The sequence below is a fragment of the Rutilus rutilus genome (assembly GCF_951802725.1).
Source record: "Rutilus rutilus genome assembly, chromosome: 25".
In the NCBI taxonomy this organism is placed as follows: domain Eukaryota; kingdom Metazoa; phylum Chordata; class Actinopteri; order Cypriniformes; family Leuciscidae; genus Rutilus; species Rutilus rutilus.
In genome coordinates, this window is record NC_140229.1 from 3,398,367 (window position 1) to 3,419,127 (window position 20,761).

The 20,761-nt window shown below is 42.5% G+C and overlaps 1 protein-coding gene across 1 annotated transcript in view; it reads right to left on the minus strand.

Moving 5' to 3' along the window:
- Window positions 1–601: 601 nt before the first annotated feature.
- The window catches only part of LOC311284863 (uncharacterized protein), a 28,254-nt gene continuing 8,094 nt past the window's right edge, over window positions 602–20,761 (minus strand). Inside the window, exons 2-5 of the mRNA XM_084400099.1 lie at window positions 12,294–12,418; window positions 11,467–11,734; window positions 5,002–5,362; window positions 602–959 (exon numbers count right to left, since the gene is read on the minus strand). Coding sequence (XP_084256225.1) covers window positions 957–959; window positions 5,002–5,362; window positions 11,467–11,734; window positions 12,294–12,381 — 720 coding nt within the window. The 5' untranslated portion in view covers window positions 12,382–12,418 and the 3' untranslated portion in view covers window positions 602–956. The remainder of the gene's footprint in view (window positions 960–5,001; window positions 5,363–11,466; window positions 11,735–12,293; window positions 12,419–20,761) is intronic.

The window sequence follows — 20,761 nt, forward strand, 5'->3', positions numbered from 1 at the left end:
CATACCAGAGCTAGACTACTAGAATGTCTTAACTTGTAAAATGATGTGTGTTTTGCCTTCACTGCACATCATGTGTGATTATGGGAGAGTAACTGCCTTGAATTTACAGAGAGGTCCGACCGTCAGAACTATCATCTGTGCCTGTGGTTCTTCACTCAGTTGAAAGACATGTTTTAGATATACTTTAATGCCATATATCTAAGAGACCATGTTGCAGCCAAAATCTTAGCGTTTATTTGACTTTGTATACAGTATGGCATAGCTGAACTGTTGTGCCAGGATAAATGGCACAAAGATTGAACAGGATTTTCTTTTGCGTTTCTGTAAAAGTAATCAGAATGCATTCCAAATGTGTGACCTAAAATATGCATTAATTGTCATGCTAATGAAAAAATACATTGTGCCTTCAGCTCATGTTCTAATCCAGAATAAATTATGCTGACTGGACCAATGAGTCTGCTTCTTTTCGTAAATATATTAAGCAGAAATTAATGTTTATCATATATGCAATGCACTGACATAAATGACGTTGGTGCCGTGTGTGTGTGTGTGTGTGTGTGGCATTAGACCGGATCTGTACGTTGCAGGTGGGATAGATGGCTAGTTCATCACAGAGATCACACACTGATATATTGAGAAGTCATCTAGTATAAAAAAAATGTCTTGCTTTAATAAAGCAAGAGGTAAAATGTTCAGTTTTACTTCGGCATAATCAATTGCACAGTTTATCTCCATGTGGCTCAACTTATCCTCTTCATAGCTCAGTTTGATGTTAAAATATTAGATCGGATGGATTTCCACATCAACACACAACACTTACAAAGAAAATACATCATACATTAAAAACACACAACAACAATCGTATACCAATCATTTATTTTGGTGAATAATTTTGATGGAAACAGGATCCATAAGATGATTAGGAAGACTGGTTCTGGTTCTGGTTCTGGTTCCAGTTACTGATGAATAGAGAACAAGAGTTATGTGAGAAATTGTCCTTTACTTTGAAGGTCATTCACTAGTGAGTTAATAGACTAAGAAGAATAAACCATTAAAATACCGGTTAATAACATTATTTTTTACGGTTTTTTTTTTTTTTTTGCCTATAGCCTACTTTAATAATAAGTACACCATTTTCTTTACTCAAAAAAACTCAAATAGAGTCTTAAGGCCCATTCTGAACGATAACTACAAAGATAACTTTAAAGATAACTATATTAGTGTCCACACCGGCAGACGGTTTCGTTCTGTTTATTATGTTTATAAATGCCCGAGTTCTTTAAAGCAGGATGGATTCTGATTGGCTGTTACTGTTTTTATTGTTCATCAGCTGGAAAAATTGCTCTGAAAGTGATTCAAACGATATCATTTCTCAGTGCTTCTCGGTTATAGGTGTGTTCTGGACTCTGCTATTCTATTATATCGAGAATGATTTTTAGAACTATATCTTTATCACTATCTGTATAGTTATCGTTGGTCTACCTTGGTGTGAACAGGCCATAAGTCTGATATTTGCCATCTAGTCATAGCCAATACACCAACAACTTCATCTTTTCATAACACAAGATTTTGGCCAAATGGAAAAAAACGTCAGTTAAACGGTTTAAAGTAAGATATTTTAAAACATTTGCTGCATGGTTAAAAACATGCTACTAATATAAAATTGCATTTAAGAGAGCAGGGTATTGAGATGGGCTTTAAGTCATGTATGCTATAATTAGCATTTTATTATTACATTCAGAAATAATATAAAATACCGGTAAAGCAAAATGTTTACAAACATTATAATAATTTGTGTATGCCTATTTATTCCTTTAATATAGCCTATAGGCCTATAATGTTATTCTGTTTTTCTCTGTTCACACAAGCGCCCATAGCATACAAAAAGGTTTATTCAAGTGTGCTATTAGTAGGCCTATACTGCTTTTAAAATTAAATTAAGAGAGCATACTTGACTTTTCAGAAATATACTTTTGCATAATATACTAAGAAGGCTATACTTGATTTATACTGAAAGAAAGTATATTTGGACTATGTACTCAATCTTTTGATCGAGATATAAAGGTATGATTAAAGGTATTCTAAGTATACTTGGCTTGTAGTTGATTGAGTAGCCTAAATACTTTTTTTCACATAGTATTATTGCTACGGTCTTATAAACTTGCATTGTTTGAAGATATTGATTTATAAAGAAACAGATACAGTATGTTCCTCTGAGTATCTGAATTTTTGTGTAGGGTAGTCCATTAAAATTTCATTATGGAACGTACCCACATGTTGATAATAAAGGATGCATGAAGCTAAAAGGGAATGTTTTTAAAAATGGATAGAGTTAAAGAACAGTTAAAAGTAGGCTGTATTTCAAGTATAACAAAAAATTAATACCTAAATAGAAACATAGTAGTCGACCTATACTTAAAGTGCAAAAATAATATATAAATAGTAAATTTTAAGTATGATGTTATTTTCACTTAAAGAAAACTTACAAGTATGTATAAAACTACTAAACTACAGAGTATACTTCAAAGTGTTCTTTCATAAACTAAAAAATCTGCTACACGTATTTGACTAAAAAACTATCAGTATATACAGTGAGGAAAATAAGTATTTGAACACCCTGCTATTTTGCAAGTTCTCCCACTTAGAAATCATGGAGGGGTCTGAAATTGTCATCGTAGGTGCATGTCCACTGTGAGAGACATAATCAAAAAAAAAAAATCCAGAAATCACAATGTATGATTTTTTAACTATTTATTTGTATGATACAGCTGCAAATAAGTATTTGAACACCTGAGAAAATCGATGTTAATATTTGGTTCAGTAGCCTTTGTTTGCAATTACAGAGGTCAAACGTTTCCTGTAGTTTTTCACCAGGTTTGCACACACTGCAGGAGGGATTTTGGCCCACTCCTCCACACAGATCTTCTCTAGATCAGTCAGGTTTCTGGGCTGTCGCTGAGAAACACGGAGTTTGAGCTCCCTCCAAAGATTCTCTATTGGGTTTAGGTCTGGAGACTGGCTAGGCCACGCCAGAACCTTGATATGCTTCTTACAGAGCCACTCCTTGGTTATCCTGGCTGTGTGCTTCGGGTCATTGTCATGTTGGAAGACCCAGCCTCGACCCATCTTCAATGCTCTAACTGAGGGAAGGAGGTTGTTCCCCAAAATCTCGCAATACATGGCCCCGGTCATCCTCTCCTTAATACAGTGCAGTCGCCCTGTCCCATGTGCAGAAAAACACCCCCAAAGCATGATGCTACCACCCCCATGCTTCACAGTAGGGATGGTGTTCTTGGGATGGTACTCATCATTCTTCTGCCTCCAAACACGTTTAGTGGAATTATGACCAAAAAGTTCTATTTTGGTCTCATCTGACCACATGACTTTCTCCCATGACTCCTCTGGATCATCCAAATGTTCTTTGGCAAACTTAAGACGGGCCTTGACATGTGCTGGTTTAAGCAGGGGAACCTTCCGTGCCATGCATGATTTCAAACCATGACGTCTTAGTGTATTACCAACATTAACCTTGGAAACGGTGGTCCCAGCTCTTTTCAGGTCATTGACCAGCTCCTCCCGTGTAGTTCTGGGCTGATTTCTCACCTTTCTTAGGATCATTGAGACCCCACGAGGTGAGATCTTGCATGGAGCCCCAGTCCGAGGGAGATTGACAGTCATGTTTAGCTTCTTCCATTTTCTAATGATTGCTCCAACAGTGGACCTTTTTTCACCAAGCTGCTTGGCAATTTCCCCGTAGCCCTTTCCAGCCTTGTGGAGGTGTACAATTTTGTCTCTAGTGTCTTTGGACAGCTCTTTGGTCTTGGCCATGTTAGTAGTTGGATTCTTACTGATTGTATGGGGTGGACAGGTGTCTTTATGCAGCTAACGACCTCAAACAGGTGCATCTAATTTAGGATAATAAATGGAGTTGAGGTGGACATTTTAAAGGCAGACTAACAGGTCTTTGAGGGTCAGAATTCTAGCTGATAGACAGGTGTTCAAATACTTATTTGCAGCTGTATTTTTTTAGATTATGTCTCTCACAGTGGACATGCACCTATGATGACAATTTCAGACCCCTCCATGATTTCCAAGTGGGAGAACTTGCAAAATAGCAGGGTGTTCAAATACTTATTTTCCTCACTGTATATATAAACTTTATTACAGGCTCTAGGCCCAACAGCAGGACATACACCATACAAAAACAAACAACACAAAAAAATAAAAATAAAAATAAGTATACTTAAGTTCACTTGTATTATAGTTGCAGACTGTGAACTCACTGCAGTACAAACGAAAAACTTATTAGTAAACTAGTTCTCAAAGTTTAGCCTACTATACAGGTGAAACTCGAAAAATGTGCATATCGTGCAAAAGTTCATTTATATCAGAAATTCAACTTAAAAGGTGAAACTAATTATATTATATAGACTCATTACATGCAAAGTGAGATATTTCAAGCATTTATTTGTTATAATTTTGATGATTATGGCTTACAGCTAATGAAAACCCCAAATTCAAAATTAGAATATTGTGAAAAGGTTTTCATAAGCTGTAGTCATCAAAATTATAACAAATAAAGGCTTTAAATATCTCACTTTGCATGTAATGAGTCTATATAATATATTAGTTTCACCTTTTAAATTTAATTGCTGAAATAAATGAACTTTTGCACGATATTCTAATTTTTCGAGTTCTTCTACTATCCTGCAATTTTCGCTAGTTACAAAAGACACACCACGCTGTATATTTACCTACTAATGGCAGCATATTGCTATAGTGACTTAGGCTACCTATTATGACTTGACAACTGAGCGTGGGTATTTCACTCACGTTGAATGTGTCAACGTTACATTTGCATAAGCTGTATAGCCTACTATTTGATTGCCAAATTGAAATATTAAACAGAGCAATACAATTACGTTATTAACCGGTTAATGGCAATTTCAAATACACATTCCTGTTCAGAATGATTAAACTAGTGTCTGTTTTTTGTCTAACCTTTCCCCAGCTCCAGTTGCTTCTCATGCGAAAGTCACGGATCTGGTCTGACACTTTTTTGAAGGCCTGCAGGATATTCTTGAACATTTCTTTCAATGCACGATTGACCTGATTGTAGTTCTCCTGGTAATTTTGGTCTTGGTTCACCCAGTGATCTCGGGCCATTGGGTCCACATACACCTCATGGTTCACCATCTGACTGGTGATTGAGTTAATCCGCCGACGAGTATCCTGGATCCCGTGTCTATCATTTTGGTTGGGAGATGTTTCAGCCTTTAGGTATGCCACAAGTTCCTTTCGGAGCTCCCTCATATACTCTCCGAACACTTCTGCATTATAATCCACATAGAACTCATCCGAACTACAGAGATAAAACACACCAAAAACAATTTAGCTATAACAAACGAAAATGTCTAATTATGTCAATTAATCCAAAAAAAGAAAACGGAACTATAGCTGTTTATGCACTGGTTCAGAACTTATGCTAATAGCCTACCATGAGTCAAAACTATAACATTTAAGACCTTTTTATAACTTGCGCCTGAACAGTTGAGCAGCTAAAGGACAAATCGGGTTCTCCCTCAAAAATCGGGTCTCACCAATGTGGAAGAAATGTAATGTTCTGTTATGTTTGCACTTAATTATATTCATATGATTAATGTGGTGTCGATACATATTCTTATTAATATAAGCCTATGTATGTGTATGTCCTTGTATATGACCGGACAAAAGTTAATGTGACTGAATGTATGACCGAGACAGAGAGTCTCCATTCAAGGGTAATATGATTAAGTATGATAGACAAATCTAAACAATATGTTAGTTATGGCTAAGATGTATCTTGATGTAGCCTCGGGAAAACAACCTTGGGGGAGGAACTATAAAGAATGAAGGATAGCTACCTCCCACTCGTTGTCACACTCTGCAGGCACTTTGTAATGACTGTATGACTGCTGACCTTTCCTTGCAAGGGAATAAATAATTGTTAAAGACAACTGATCCATGTTTGTCTCTTATTCAGTGATGTAAAATTGTTTGCCACTACACCAAACTGTCAGTTCATGATTATCCTAAGAAGTATGAATGATATTATATTTAAAATACAAAAAAAAGCTAATAATGCGTACAAAAACAAATTAGTGCATAATAAAACCAAATTGAACGTAATTTCTTTCACTTGATTAAAGGGTAACTCTCGCCAATATTGAACCTAGGCTCTTTTTGTTAATCTACCTGAGTCAAACTTTCGTGTAAAAGCATAATTAGAATGGAAACGCCACTTTTAAGACTGACTGTATTTTCGTTTTAGGTCAAAATGCCTTTTGAATGGGAGTGCTGGGGCACGACTGATAGAATCAAAATGGCTATTTTTAAAACACTAGGAAGGCTCGACACAACATGAAACTGTGCTGGAAGTATCACCAGGGGCTCTACACATGAACTCCAGCATTGACTACATTGTTTGTGAACACAAAGTTACTGGCATGAAGTTGGTTTGACGTTCGATATTCGCATATTTAGGGACCGTCTCAAAATTACATGCGACATCGGTATAAACGTTTCTAACTTCAATAGCTTTTGAAGACAATGACTTACAGTCATAAAACCAACTGTACACTGTTCACCCAGGTCTCATGTATGATGCACACTTTTTAGATTTTTGATATTTATGACAATAAACTGCTAAATCATATGCAAATATTGTTATGTATTTCACTACTGTATGGGATCATATACAAAATATGACAATATTTAAAGCTCAATAGCTTTTGAAGACAATGACTTACAGTCATACAACCAACTGTACACTGTTCATATAGGTGTCAGGTATAATGCACACCTTTTAGATTTTTGATATTTATGACAATAAATGGCTAAATCATATGCAAATATTGTTATGTATTTCACTACTCTATGGGATCATGTACAAAATATGACAATATTTAAAGTGCAATAGTATTTGAAGATAATTACTTACAGTCATACAACCAACTGTACATTGTTCATATAGGTGTCAGGTATGATGCACACCTTTTAGATTTTTGATATTTATGACAATAAACTGCTAAATCATATGCAAATATCACTATGTATTTCACTACTGTATATGGGATCATATACAAAATATGACAATATTTAAAGCTCAATAGCTTTTGAAGACAATGACTTACAGTCATACAACCAACTGTACACTGTTCACCCAGGTGTCAGGTATGATGCACACCTTTTAGATTTTTTATATTTATGACAATAAACTGCTAAATCATATGCAAATATCACTATGTATTTCACTACTGTATGGGATCATATACAAAATATGGATAAAGATATTATCACATGGGTTAATGAGCTGATGAGTTGAATCAGGTGTGTTTGATTAGGGAGACAAAGAAAATGTGCAGTGTTGGGGTCCCTTCAGGACAGGTTTGGGAACCACTGATCTAGATCACAGCCTCAGCGCCGGAACCTACCGTTTTCCCCCGATCTCCACACCGAGGTGTCGAGATCGTGGGAGAAACCAGTTTCGTATAGAGTGTATAGTTCCCAGACCTCAAACTATTCATTTATTTAGAACTAAAGAGAGCACGGTTATGGGGAGATGCCGAAGGTGAAGGAGACGCTTGCGAGTTATCTCTCTCCAGCAACGGCATCTTCCCTAAAGGTTCCGGTACTGCCCACTAAGCCCGTCAGAGTAACGTCTTCTCTGGTGGGCAAAGCTTATTCTGCCGCTGGCCAGGCTGCAGTGTGTTTACACACAATGTCTTTGCTGCAGGCTTACCAGGCGGAATTGTTGGGTGATTTAGATGAGGGCGGGGGTATTGGTCATGAGGTAGTGTTTGAACTATGTAGAGCCACAGATCTGTCTCTCAGGGCCACCAAGGAGATGGCAAAATAGCCACTAGAGGCATCTGTGGCTCAACCTCAACAAAAAAACACCCACAATTTTACTGCAAAAATAATGTGATATAATTTCATTACCATGTCATTCAAGGTTGATAAGCACAATTTGTATTTCCTTAAAACAAAATAACCATGATAAAATAAAAAATAATAAAAAAAATTTTTTCCAGGAAAACAGATCAAAACAGGGCAAAAAAAAAGGTTTAAAAAAAACCTTTTTTTAAACTCTTAATAAAAATGTAAGACAGTTCATTTGGAATAATAAGGTACCAAGAATATCTTTGGAGAAATTGACGTGGGACTATAAGTCAGAGTGACTTCAACTACTCAATTTAAAAAAATATTACTTTGCAGCCCAAATGCAATTTATTTTGTCTCTGTTTGAGAATGACACAACTCCATCCTGGGTTCATATTGCATTTTATTCATTGAAAGACAATTTTTTTAGTGAGTTTGTTTACAAATACAACTACCGAATTTTGTCAAAAATGACTGATAACCCAATTTTGTTACATCTCATTAAACTTTGGTATGATGTACATAAGACCATTGGCAAGGTTGATAGGACTGTCACCTAAATTGTTCTTCTAAAATGAGGGTGAGCCACAAATCCGTGAGTACAGTTTACAAACCTGTGTGGACGGATTGCGAAAGCATGGGCACGGTCTATGAATTTGTTGGTACAGATTGCAAAAACTGAAGGCACGGTTTACAAATCTTAGAGCACGGATTAGAAACTCGTAGGTACGGTTTATTAATCCGTGGGCACGATTTGTTAAACCGAGGGAACAGTTTGAGAATTCGTGAGTACGGTTTATAAACTGAGCGGACGGATGCAAAACCGTCGCCAACAATGCGCCTGAACACACTTCGTTTTCAGACCAGCAGATGCATTTGCTATTTAAACAACGTGGCAGGACGTAAAAATGATAACTGTGTCGGACTGAAGCTAGCAAAAAACACTAGCGTCGCGCTTGTCAAAAATGACTGATAACCCAATTTTGTTACATCTCATTAAACTTTGGTATGATGTACATAAGACCATGTCCATGACCATGAAAATGCCTCTAGCAAAAAACACTATAGTGTCGCGCTTGGCGCTGGATTGCGCCGGGTGTATGATAGGGCCCCTGTCTTGTAGGCTATTTTACTCAAAATGATTTAAAATGTGTCAAAATGTGGCAATTAGCGGAAATAAGTTAATACAGACTCTTATTTACATGAGGTAATGACAAAGCTGCTTGGTTTATTTTTTAATGTATGTAATTGCTGCCATAATAACGACCAATTTCAAATGTCTACGTGTTTTTCTTCTCTTTCTCTTTTGAGCGGTGATGAGATATTGTTCTTGTATATACTTTCCAGCATTTCAGTAATAAAAGTGTATGCTAGATCTTTAAAATGCATCCCCAAAGCGCAACAGTTATTGTACGGTGCTCGGCAGTGGTCAAAACGGATTTAAACAGTGAATTTTGAATTGATCTTTTCTTGTAAACTCAGAGATGTGGATTCGGATGGCAATTAAACTACCACACAACCTTGGTGTTTGTCAAAAAACAGTAGGTAATTCGGCCGGGGATTTTCACGCGGGGTGGCGAGAGAAAAACACAGACTTTCTGGATTCAGATGGCAATAAAATCACAGACTAGCCCTTTAAACGACTTTAAATGATGAAAATGCCTTACAACCCCATGAGAAACAATTACCGTCAGAATAGGGCTTTATATGTTTTTGGTCCATGGATGGTGTCAGCGCAACCCCCTAGATGGGGACATTCTAAAACGCTTAACGTGAAAAACGCTTAACGTGGCTTACTGTACTAAGACAGTGATATTAAAGGACCAAAATCAGCACACGTCATATTTATAAACCATAGTATGTATAAAAAATCAGATGAGCCCAGAATATGAACGCAACGCGTTTAATTACACGTTAAGCGTTTTCCTCCCATAGAAAACCGTTATAAGAAAAGGCTTAACGTGGCTTACTGTGCTAATACAGTGATATTAAAAGACCAAACTCTGCACACATCATATTTATAAACCATACTATGTATAAAAAATCAGATAAGCCCAGAATATGAACGCAACGCGTTTAATTACACGTTAAGTGTTTTCCTCCCATAGAAAACCATTATAGGAAAAGGCTTAACGTGGCTTACTGTACTAATACAGTGATATTAAAAGACCAAAATCAGCACACGTCATATTTATAAACCATACTATGTATAAAAAATCAGATGAGCCCAGAATATGAACGCAACGCGTTTAATTACACGTTAAGCGTTTTCCTCCCATAGAAAACCGTTATAGGAAAAGGCTTAACGTGGCTTACTGTACTAAGACAGTGATATTACATGACCAAACTCTGCACACATCATATTTATAAACCATACTATGTATAAAAAATCAGATGAGCCCAGAATATGAACGCAATATGACGTGTGCTGATTTTGGTCTTTTAATATCACTGTATTAGTACAGTAAGCCACGTTAAGCCTTTTCCTATAATGGTTTTCTATGGGAGGAAAACACTTAACGTGTAATTAAACGCGTTGCGTTCATATTCTGGGCTCATCTGATTTTTTATACATAGTATGGTTTATAAATATGATGTGTGCAGAGTTTGGTCATGTAATATCACTGTATTAGTACAGTAAGCCACGTTAAGCCTTTTCCTATAATGGTTTTCTATGGGAGGAAAACACTTAACGTGTAATTAAACGCGTTGCGTTCATATTCTGGGCTCATCTGATTTTTTATACATAGTATGGTTTATAAATATGATGTGTGCAGAGTTTGGTCATGTAATATCACTGTCTTAGTACAGTAAGCCACGTTAAGCCTTTTCCTATAATGGTTTTCTATGGGAGGAAAACACTTAACGTGTAATTAAACGCGTTGCGTTCATATTCTGGGCTCATCTGATTTTTTATACATAGTATGGTTTATAAATATGACGTGTGCTGATTTTGGTCTTTTAATATCACTGTATTAGTACAGTAAGCCACGTTAAGCCTTTTCCTATAATGGTTTTCTATGGGAGGAAAACGCTTAACGTGTAATTAAACGCGTTGCGTTCATATTCTGGGCTCATCTGATTTTTTATACATAGTATGGTTTATAAATATGACGTGTGCTGATTTTGGTCATGTAATATCACTGTCTTAGTACAGTAAGCCACGTTAAGCCTTTTCTTATAACGGTTTTCTATGGGAGGAAAACGCTTAACGTGTAATTAAACGCGTTGCGTTCATATTCTGGGCTCATCTGATTTTTTATACATACTATGGTTTATAAATATGACGTGTGCTGATTTTGGTCCTTTAATATCACTGTCTTAGTACAGTAAGCCACGTTAAGCGTTTTTCACGTTAAGCGTTTTAGAATGTCCCCATTAGATGTGCACTGCACGAGTGTGAGAGCTGTGACATTTTTTTATCATAATTATTGATATCATTTTATCGTCCAGATACAAAACTTACACACTAAGGTGTCTACACACTGTAGCACTCTTCCCACCTGCCACACACACACACACACACACACACACACACACACTGACCTGAAGTGGGCCACCATTGTGTTGCTAATTGAAACTTGTTGAGATAGGCTGAGGGGGATCATGAAGTCCTTCACCAGGTTATCCAGCAGCTCATAGCCCCCAACATCATTCAGCACGTCCTGCAGAACACTGCGGTGGAACTTAAAGAGTCCGTTGTTGAAGACATGCTGGCCCCGATCAGCTCGATTGTTAGAACCAGTCAGCTCGTGATTAGAATTAATGGCACGTAGAGCCTCCTGGGCGTTGTTTCTGAGCAGAGTCTCTAAGTCTGTCAGAAAACACAGCGTGACATGCAAACGCTCACACAGCAATTTATTAGGTACTGGATCTGTATTTAAAGCTGCAGTCCATAACGTTTGGTTCTCTAGCGGTTCATAAACATAACTGTCATGTGGAAGAACGTTGTAGCCGGAGCTCCTTCTTTCTGTTTATGTCTATGACGAGTCACGCAGACCTGGGCTACTCCGCAGGGGCGACTACCTGAACGGTCTAAAATAGTCAGAATATAATAACTTATTATAGATGTACAGTAGTGATTCAGGATAGGACAAAAACAATGTTTGGAAAATGGTTTCATGATGTAGGCTACTCATCATCGCTTGTTATATACATTTTGTAAATTTTAAACACAAAAAGGTTTTGGACTGCAGCTTTAATGTGTGCATAGAACAAAACTAAGATTGTGAGATGGGAGAATTTTTAGGTAGTGCCTTCAGTTCAGAGCACATTCACACACACACACACACACAAACACACACACAATTTTTATATTAGTGTTCCTCACTCTTGGTGTATGTTTGTGAGATTTGTGTATTGGTATATCTCACCCCTACTGCGGGGGACGGCTTCTACGAAGATTTCTACAAACCCGAAAGCTGCCAAACCCGCCAAGATCAGCAGAATAGGGGGCATCATGGTCTCAATCAAATCTTTTTCTGGTCAGCAAGTTTATCTGTGTAAAAAACATATTTCACCAAATGGACCAAGAAATGTGTATTAATATTTCTGACTGAAGAATGCAGCGATAAATCATGATGTTGATAGCAGGGGTGTTTCTAGAGTTTGATCACTACTGGGCCATAGGCCCCTCAAGAATGTTCCAAAAGTATGTATAAACAGAGAATGTCTAATAGGAAGAGAATTGGCACTCTCTGCTTACTTCCGGTTTCTGGACTGGCTGCAGTAACACGTCTCTATCCATGCGGGGGCGCTCGCAGGCGAGTGCAGAATGAATAGAGGTCTATGGTGAAATACCCCTCAAAATCCACTTTTCTCAGGATATAATTTTATAGCCATTTTTAGCCAGCTGCTAAAAAACTAAACGCGCAGAATCTAACGATAGTGGGAACGGGAATGAGAATGTCCTGGCGGCTATTCGTGAGCTTGATTCTAAATTAGACAAAACGTTCCAGAAGATTTCTGCGATTGAAACTACCACAGAGGCAACTTCCAAACAAGTCAAAAGTCTAACTGCGACGGTACAACAGCTTATTTTGAATGTTGGCGTGCATAAAGAGGCTCTCGATCATCTGGAATCTGAGGTCCACGCTGAGAAAGGAAAACAAATTACTGAAAGCAAGTGTACAGGAGTGTAGACGTTACAGTTGGCGATGGTTTCTAAAGGTGCACGGCGTTGTGGAAAAAGACAATGAGGATGTCCGAGGTATGATCCTCAACATCTTAGGGAAGATTGCTCCTGGAGTCGGAGACGGGCTACAGGACAGTGTCGATGTCATTCATCGTCTGGGTCCGAAGCGGACGGATGGAAAGACCAGATCGATCATAATTCTCTTCTCACAGCGCCGCATTCGTGACATCATTTGGAGTGCTGCTAAAGGTTGCAAGTTCTGTTTCATCATCTCGTGTTCGAGATCCACCTATGGGAAGGGCATCCGTACCTGACCTCTGCAGAAGCATCCAATTGCACCAAGTCTGGCTAGACAGACAGAAGCGCGCAGCCAATGACAGGTGAGGCCACACCCCCTCACCTACGAGCATATAACAGCTGGGCGCGCTGCTATTCCTCAGTTGACATTCGCTTCTCGCGATCTCTGCATCTCACAGCTCGGTTGATTTTACACTGCTCACCTCGTGTCTTCAGGAGGACATATCGGCCAGATCAGCCTCCGCCGGACGTGACAGTTGTTTATTTCTCAACTGCTGCTGCTTTGCATTCGGAGCCGCCCACGCTCTCGCTATTTTCACCGTTTCTCCTCACGGCTGCCCGACAATTCTTCCCCATCCTCCCGGCGTGCGCGAAGCACATGAAAAATTATTGGAGCGACCCGCTCGACTTTAGACACGGTCTCACGGGACTCAAGGTTAAGGACATGGCAGCGCACGGTATAGGCGAACCTCCCGCCGTTGAGCCTTCCATCGCCAGGCACCTTAACCCCGCTCAGGGCGGGCTGCTCGCTCCCCCTAAGCCGGTCTTGCCTAACAAGATGGACCGTTTTGCTGCCTCCGTTCACCAGGCAGCTTATAAGTCCTCGGCTGTGGCTGTCAGGGCCCTTAATGTTTCCTCGCTTCTCTCCGCCTACCAGGCGGAGATCCTCGAGGAATTAGGGCAACAGTTGGAAAAGGGAAATCCTTCTGAGACCCTCTGGAAGGAGATCCTTACGGTGAACGACCTCGTCCTCCGTAACGCTCGGCAGGCTGTCCAAGCTTGCGGGCGCTCCATGGCGCTTTCCGTGGTGGGAGAGCGCGCGCTCTGGCTGAACCTGTCGGGACTCCCTGACAGCGAGAAGCGGCGCATCGCTGGTGCGCCGGTGGAGCCCGGCCGGGCTCTCTTCGGCCCCGCCGTCGCACTGATGCAACAACGGTGTGACGATAAGAAGGAGGATGAGGCTTTCAAGCTTTGCCTTCCCAGGAAGGCGGTTCCACGCCAGGCGCCCCCTGTGCGTTTGCCTAACCCACCGGCCACGGGATGACAGTTTCATCAGGGCAAGGAAAAGCCCCGCAACAAACCACCGCCACGGCAACATAACCCAGCACCTACAAACAAGCACTGGGGTAAGCCCACTCCCGCCGCGGCTGCGGCCGGGAGACCTGCGAATCCCAACCCCACCGACTCGAAACGCAAGCGGCCTGCCTGATGTTCAGCCGATGGGGGCATCGAGTCCTTGTTCACGGGCCGAGAGCCCTTCGGACTCCCCTCCTCTTCTAGGACCCCCGTCCAAAAGACTCAGGGGGCCCCGCGGATGGGTCAGCTCACCGCCTGTCGAGACTGCCCAGCTCGTGTGTTCAGGAAATGTGTGTTTTCCCCCCACATTCAGGGGGCCCTTTGTAAGGGAAAGTTTAAGCACAGTGATACCACACTGGCCACATTCTGTTCCCCTCACTCTCTCAATAAAGGCTTCGGCCCCAGTGTTTGCCCAACACAAAACACACAAAACACAAAAAAATACGAATCAAATGAATTCGTTTCGGAGAGAAAACCTCTCTCCGCAAAGAGAACTGATCTCACCGCAAAGAGAGGAAATCCCTCCGAACCCCGGCATGTCGCCTCCAGTGTGCCCACTAGATGGCGCCATTGCATCACAAATAAACCTGTTGGTCTCACACAGCTCCGCTCTGGCCCGAGCGGGAGCACTCGCGAGTCACGAAGCGGCTTGGCGAACCGTTTCGGCTCCCGAGTGGGTGATGCGTACAGTAATGCAGGGTTACAGATTGCAATTCGCAGTAAAACCCCCGCATTTCAACGGCATTCTATTTTCTCACGCGGAAGAGAACGCCTCACACATTCTGAAAGGGGAGATTTCATCTCTCCTGAATAAGGGAGCGATTCAGGTGGTGCCCCCCAATCTGATGAACCAGGGTTTTTATTCCCGTTATTTTCTGGTCCCGAAAAAAGGCGGCTCTCTCCGCCCTATCTTGGACCTTCGAGTGTTGAACAAACATTTGAGGAAATAGAATTTCAGAATGCTGACACAAGGCGCACTCACCCGTGCCATAAAGCAGAACGACTGGTTCACATCAGTCGATCTGAAAGATGCTTTCTTTCACATAAGCATCTATCCTCCGCACAGGAAGTTTCTTCGTTTCGCCTACCAGGGCATATGTTACGAATTCACAGTTCTTCCATTTGGACTCAGTTTGAGTCCCCGGTCTTTCTGTCTGTGCGCGGAGGCGGGGTTAGCACCTCTGAGAATATCAGGTCTGAGAATCCTGACATAGACGATTGGCTCATCATAGCCGAATCAAAGGAGAAGGTGGTGCAGAACACCGGCCGTGTGCTCGTGCACATCACATCGCTTGGGTTCCAAGTGAATGTGAGCAAGAGCAATTTCACGCCCAGTCAGAATGTCATTTTTCTGGGCTTGGAGTTGAACTCGGTCTCCATGCGAGCGCGTCTTTCTCAAGAGCACGTTCGTTCTCTGATGAACTGTCTGTCGCAGTTCATAGAAGGGGCGAAAGTACAATATCGCACATGTCTCAGGCTGCAGGGTCTCATGGCTTCATCCACCCAGGTTGTGCCGTTGGGACTCCTGAGGATGAGGGCGTTCATGAAATGGGTTTTGTCACTACATTTCAGCCCGATTCGCGACCTTTGCCGCTCGGTAACAGTGACACGCGCCTGCTCGGCAGCCTTGTGCCACTGGGAGAGCGAGGACTTTTACGCACGGGGAACCCCTCTGGGGGCGGTTACGATGCGGAAAGTAGTGACGACAGATATGTCCTTAACAGGCTGGGGTGCCACCCAGGAGGGTAGAACGGTGAACGGTCTGTGGCCAAACTGACTACGTTCAGCGCACATAAACTATTTAGAGCTTTTAACCATTTGGAAAGCTCTGAATCTTTTTCTGCTCCGCCTGCAGGGACATCACGTTCTAGTACGGTGCGACAATACCACGGCTGTGGCTTATATCAACCGTCAGGGCGGCATGCGCTCATCGAAACTTCACGCCCTAGCTTACAAGCTTTTGGTGTGGAGCAGACAGGTTTTCCTGTCATTACGCGCAACTCATGTTCCGGGCATTCTGAACAGAGGCGCGGATCTGCTATCAAGGGGAAACCCAATCTACGGGGATTGGCGTCTTCACCCGCAGATAGTGGAAATGCTATGGATGAGATTCGGACGGGCGAGCATAGATCTATTCGCCTCTCGCGAAAACTACCATTGTCCTATGTTCTTCTCTCTAAGGGACATGGACGCGCCCCTCGGGGTAGACGCACTGGCCCACCCATGGCCCAGAGTGCTCCTGTATGCTTTTCCTCCCCTGTGCCTGATAATTCCCACATTGGCCAGGGTGAGAGAGCGGGGCCTGTCTCTCATTCTGATAGCACCCAGGTGGCCCAAAGCACCATGGCTGGCGGAGATAATTCCTCTGTTATACGCCGAGCCGTGGCGCCTTCCCGTTCGCACGGACCTATTGTCCCAAGCCAACGGGGAGATTTACCACCCCCACCCGGACAGGGTGGCTCTCTTGAACGCACTTGGGCTTTCGCCGCGTGTGGTCGCCACTATTCAGAATGCCAGGGCCGTTTCTACACGGTCCTTATATGGCTGTAAGTGGCAAGTGTTCGAAGGGTGGTGCGATGGGCGCGGTCTCACATCTTATCAGTGCTCAGTTCCTGATATTTTGTGTTTCCTTCAAGACCTCATGGAAAAAGGGAGGTCTTTTTCCACCATAAAGGTCTACTTGGCTGCGATTTCAGCCTGTCATGTGGGTTTTGAGGGCTCTACTGTCGGGCAGCACCCTCTAATCCGCAGATTTATGAAGGGTGCACGCCACTCTTTGCCAGTCATCAGGAGAACTGTTCCAGAGTGGGACCTCTCCATGGTGCTGGAAGCGCTGTCTCAACATCCTTTTGAGCCTCTGGGGAGTATTTCCCTTAAGCTGCTGTCCTTCAAGACAGCTTTGCTCTTGGCCTTGGCATCTGCTAAACGTGTCAGTGAGCTACATGCACTCTCGGTTCACCCCTCGTGCACTAAGTTCTCCCTCAGTGGAGATAAGGTTTCCCTTAAGCCTAACCCTGCCTTCATGTCGAAGTGCTTCCCTGCGTTCACTTCGGAGGTGTTGGAGCTGTCCGCTTTTCACCCTCCACCTTTTACCTCTCTAGAGGATCAGAGGCTGAATGCTCTGTGTCCAGTCCGTGCTTTACAGGCATATATGACCAGGACCAGCGCTTTCCGGAAGAGCGACCAGCTCTTTGTTTCATGGGTCCCCCTGCACAGAGGGAGTCCCATATCGAAGCAGCGCCTCTCACATTGGGTTGTGGACGCTATAACTATGGCTTATGAAGCAAAGGGAGTGCAGCCCCCAAGGGGCATCAGAGCTCATTCCACAAGGGGCTTAGCCGCCTCTTGGGCTTTGTTTAGGGGAGTGTCACTGCAGGACATCTGCTCCGCTGTCAGTTGGGCTTCTCCTCATACCTTTGTGCGTTACTACCGGCTGGATGTCACCAGAACTTCGGTAGCACATTCGGTTTTAGGGGTGGGGTCTTCTTAGCTCCTCCCTGTAACCCTGTTGGGTAAAGACCAATAAGAGTGAATGGGCCGGCTGGCCATGTTCATTCCTGTCACCAAACATTTACTTCCCTTCTTGGGTATAGTTTATGTGTCTTGGTGGGTTGGGGTTACTATCATGTATGTGTCTCATGCATGTTTCATGTCCTGCTTGTCCACAGAACAGTTAAAAAAGGTGTGGCGTCACCTTTGCAGGTTCATGATTAATGGACGTGTCAGGCACCGCCTCCCCGAGGTGACCGTCCTTCTCTGGCTTTCGGAACCTCACTGTGAGTGTATTGGGCAATCGGGGAGCTGTCCATGTCTCTCCCATAGGTGGATCTCGAACACGAGATGATGAAAGAGAACAATAGGTTACTATCGTAACCCCGGTTCTCTGAAACATCGAGTGGAGAGATCCACCAGCTTTGCCCCGCTTGCTGCACGAGAAGCGAATATACTTACTGAGGAATAGCAGCGCGCCCAGCTGTTATATGCCCGTAGGTGAGGGGGTGTGGCCTCACCTGGCATTGGCTGCGCGCTTCTGTCTGTCTAGCCAGACTTGGTGCAGTTGGATGCTTCTGCAGAGGTCAGGTACGGATGCCCTTCCCATAGGTGGATCTCTCCACTCGATGTTTCAGAGAACCGGGGTTACGATAGTAACCTATTGTTTCTAACTGACAATAAATTGCGTCTCTCGGAGCCGCTGTCTCCTGAAGATAGAGCAGCGCGGGACAAGCTGTGGCCTCTTGTGAAGAAGGCAAGGGAGGAGGGCAAGAAGGCAACCTTTCGCAACTCATTTGCTTTGATTGATGGGAAACAAATTAGATTAGATTAGATTCAACTTTATTGTCATTACACAAGTACAGGTACAAGGCAACGAAATGCAGTTTAGGTCTAACCAGAAGTGCAATAGCAGCAAGTGCAGGATATACAGTGGTTCCATAAGTGCAGAACATGGATATGTACTGAATAAATATAGAGTTGAATACTATTATAAACAAAAATTTACAGATAGATTGTCCTATGAATATAATATACAGATAACTATTACTGTGAACAGAGTTTACAGCTAGATATGTACTGAATATAATAATATACAGATGGCTATTACTATAAACAGAATGTTTACAGATAGATATGTACTGAATATAATATACAGATGGCTGTTACTATAAACAGAATTTTACAGATAGATATGTACTATGAATATATATACAGATGGCTGTTACTATAAACAGAATGTGAGCATAATATACAGATGGCTATTACTATAAACAGAATTTAACAAATAGATATATGTATAAGTTAGGCTAATGAGCAGTATAACAATGGATTTAAAGTAGTGCAAATAAAGTTTGGACAGAAGCTATCCGAGTGAAAGTGCAGTGGAAAGTAATTGCATATTACAGTTAAGGTACGATATTGCAATGTATATATAAACAGTCGGTACTGTAAATAAACAGTCGGCAGTGCAAATTGAGCATATTCCAGTCAAGGTAGTAGTGCAAGATGCATATGTAAACAGTTGTTACTGTAATAACAGTCAGCAGTGCAAATGAACATTGTAGTATTGCAAATAACAAAATGGAGGCAGGTGTGAGGAGGGAGAGGAGAGTCAATCAGTATATGAGGGGAGTGGGATCAATGAGGGTTAGAGTTTAATAAAGAGACAGCTCTGGGGAAAAAACTGTTCTTTAGTCTGCTGGTCCTGGTCCGGAGGCACCTGAAACGCCTGCCGGAGGGCAGGAGAGAAAACAGTCTGTGGGCTGGGTGAGAGGAGTCCTTAAGGATGCTGCGAGCTCGATGCAGACAGCGTTTCCTCTGGATGTGCTCGATGGCAGGTAGTGGAGTCCCAGTGATGCGCTGGGCGGTTTTCACCACCCGCTGCAGTGCCTTGCGCTCTGCAACAGAACAGCTCCCATACCACACTGTAGCACAGTTGGTCAGGATGCTTTCTATTGCACAGCGATAGAAGTTCACCAGGATAGTGGAGGAAAGCTGATTCTTCCTCAGTGTCCTCAGGAAGAAAAGGCGCTGGTGAGCCTTCTTGACCAGGCTGGAGGTGTTGGTTGTCCAGGTCATGTCCGCCGAGATGTGGATCCCCAGGAACTTGAAACTGGAGACACGCTCAACAGCCATTCCATTGATGTGGATGGTGTCGTGTGTGCCTCTTGACACTTTCCTGAAGTCCACGATGAGCTCCTTCGTTTTGGTGGTGTTGAGGAGCTGGTTATTTTCGGTGCACCATGTGGCCAGGTGCTTGATCTCCTCCCTATAGGCAGTCTCATCGTTGTTGCTGATGAGACCAATCACCGTAGTGTCGTCCGCAAACTTGACGATGGAATTAGATCCGTACACAGGCTTGCAGTCGGAGGTGAAGAGGGAGTAGAGGAACGGGCTTAGCACACAGCCCTGTGGTACACCAGTGTTGAGTGTGATGGATGTGGAGCAGTTGGAGCCTGATCGAACATTCTGGGGTCTGTTGGTCAAGAAGTCCAAAATCCAGTTGCACATGGAGGTGTTGAAGCCCAGGTCTCCAAGTTTGGCTATTAACTTAGTTGGGATGACAGTGTTGAATGCTGAGCTGAAGTCAACAAACAGCATGCGTGCATAAGTGTTCTTATTGTCCAGATGTGTGAGCACAGAGTGCAGTGCCATGGAGACTGCATCCTCTGTGCTCCTATTGCTACGGTAGGCAAACTGGTGTGAGTCCAATGTGGATGGTAGAGAGTCTTTTAGGTGTGCCAGGACCAGCCGCTCAAAGCACTTCATTACGATGGGTGTGAGTGCTACAGGGCGGTAGTCATTAAGGCACTTCGGGCTGGAGTGTTTTGGCACTGGCAC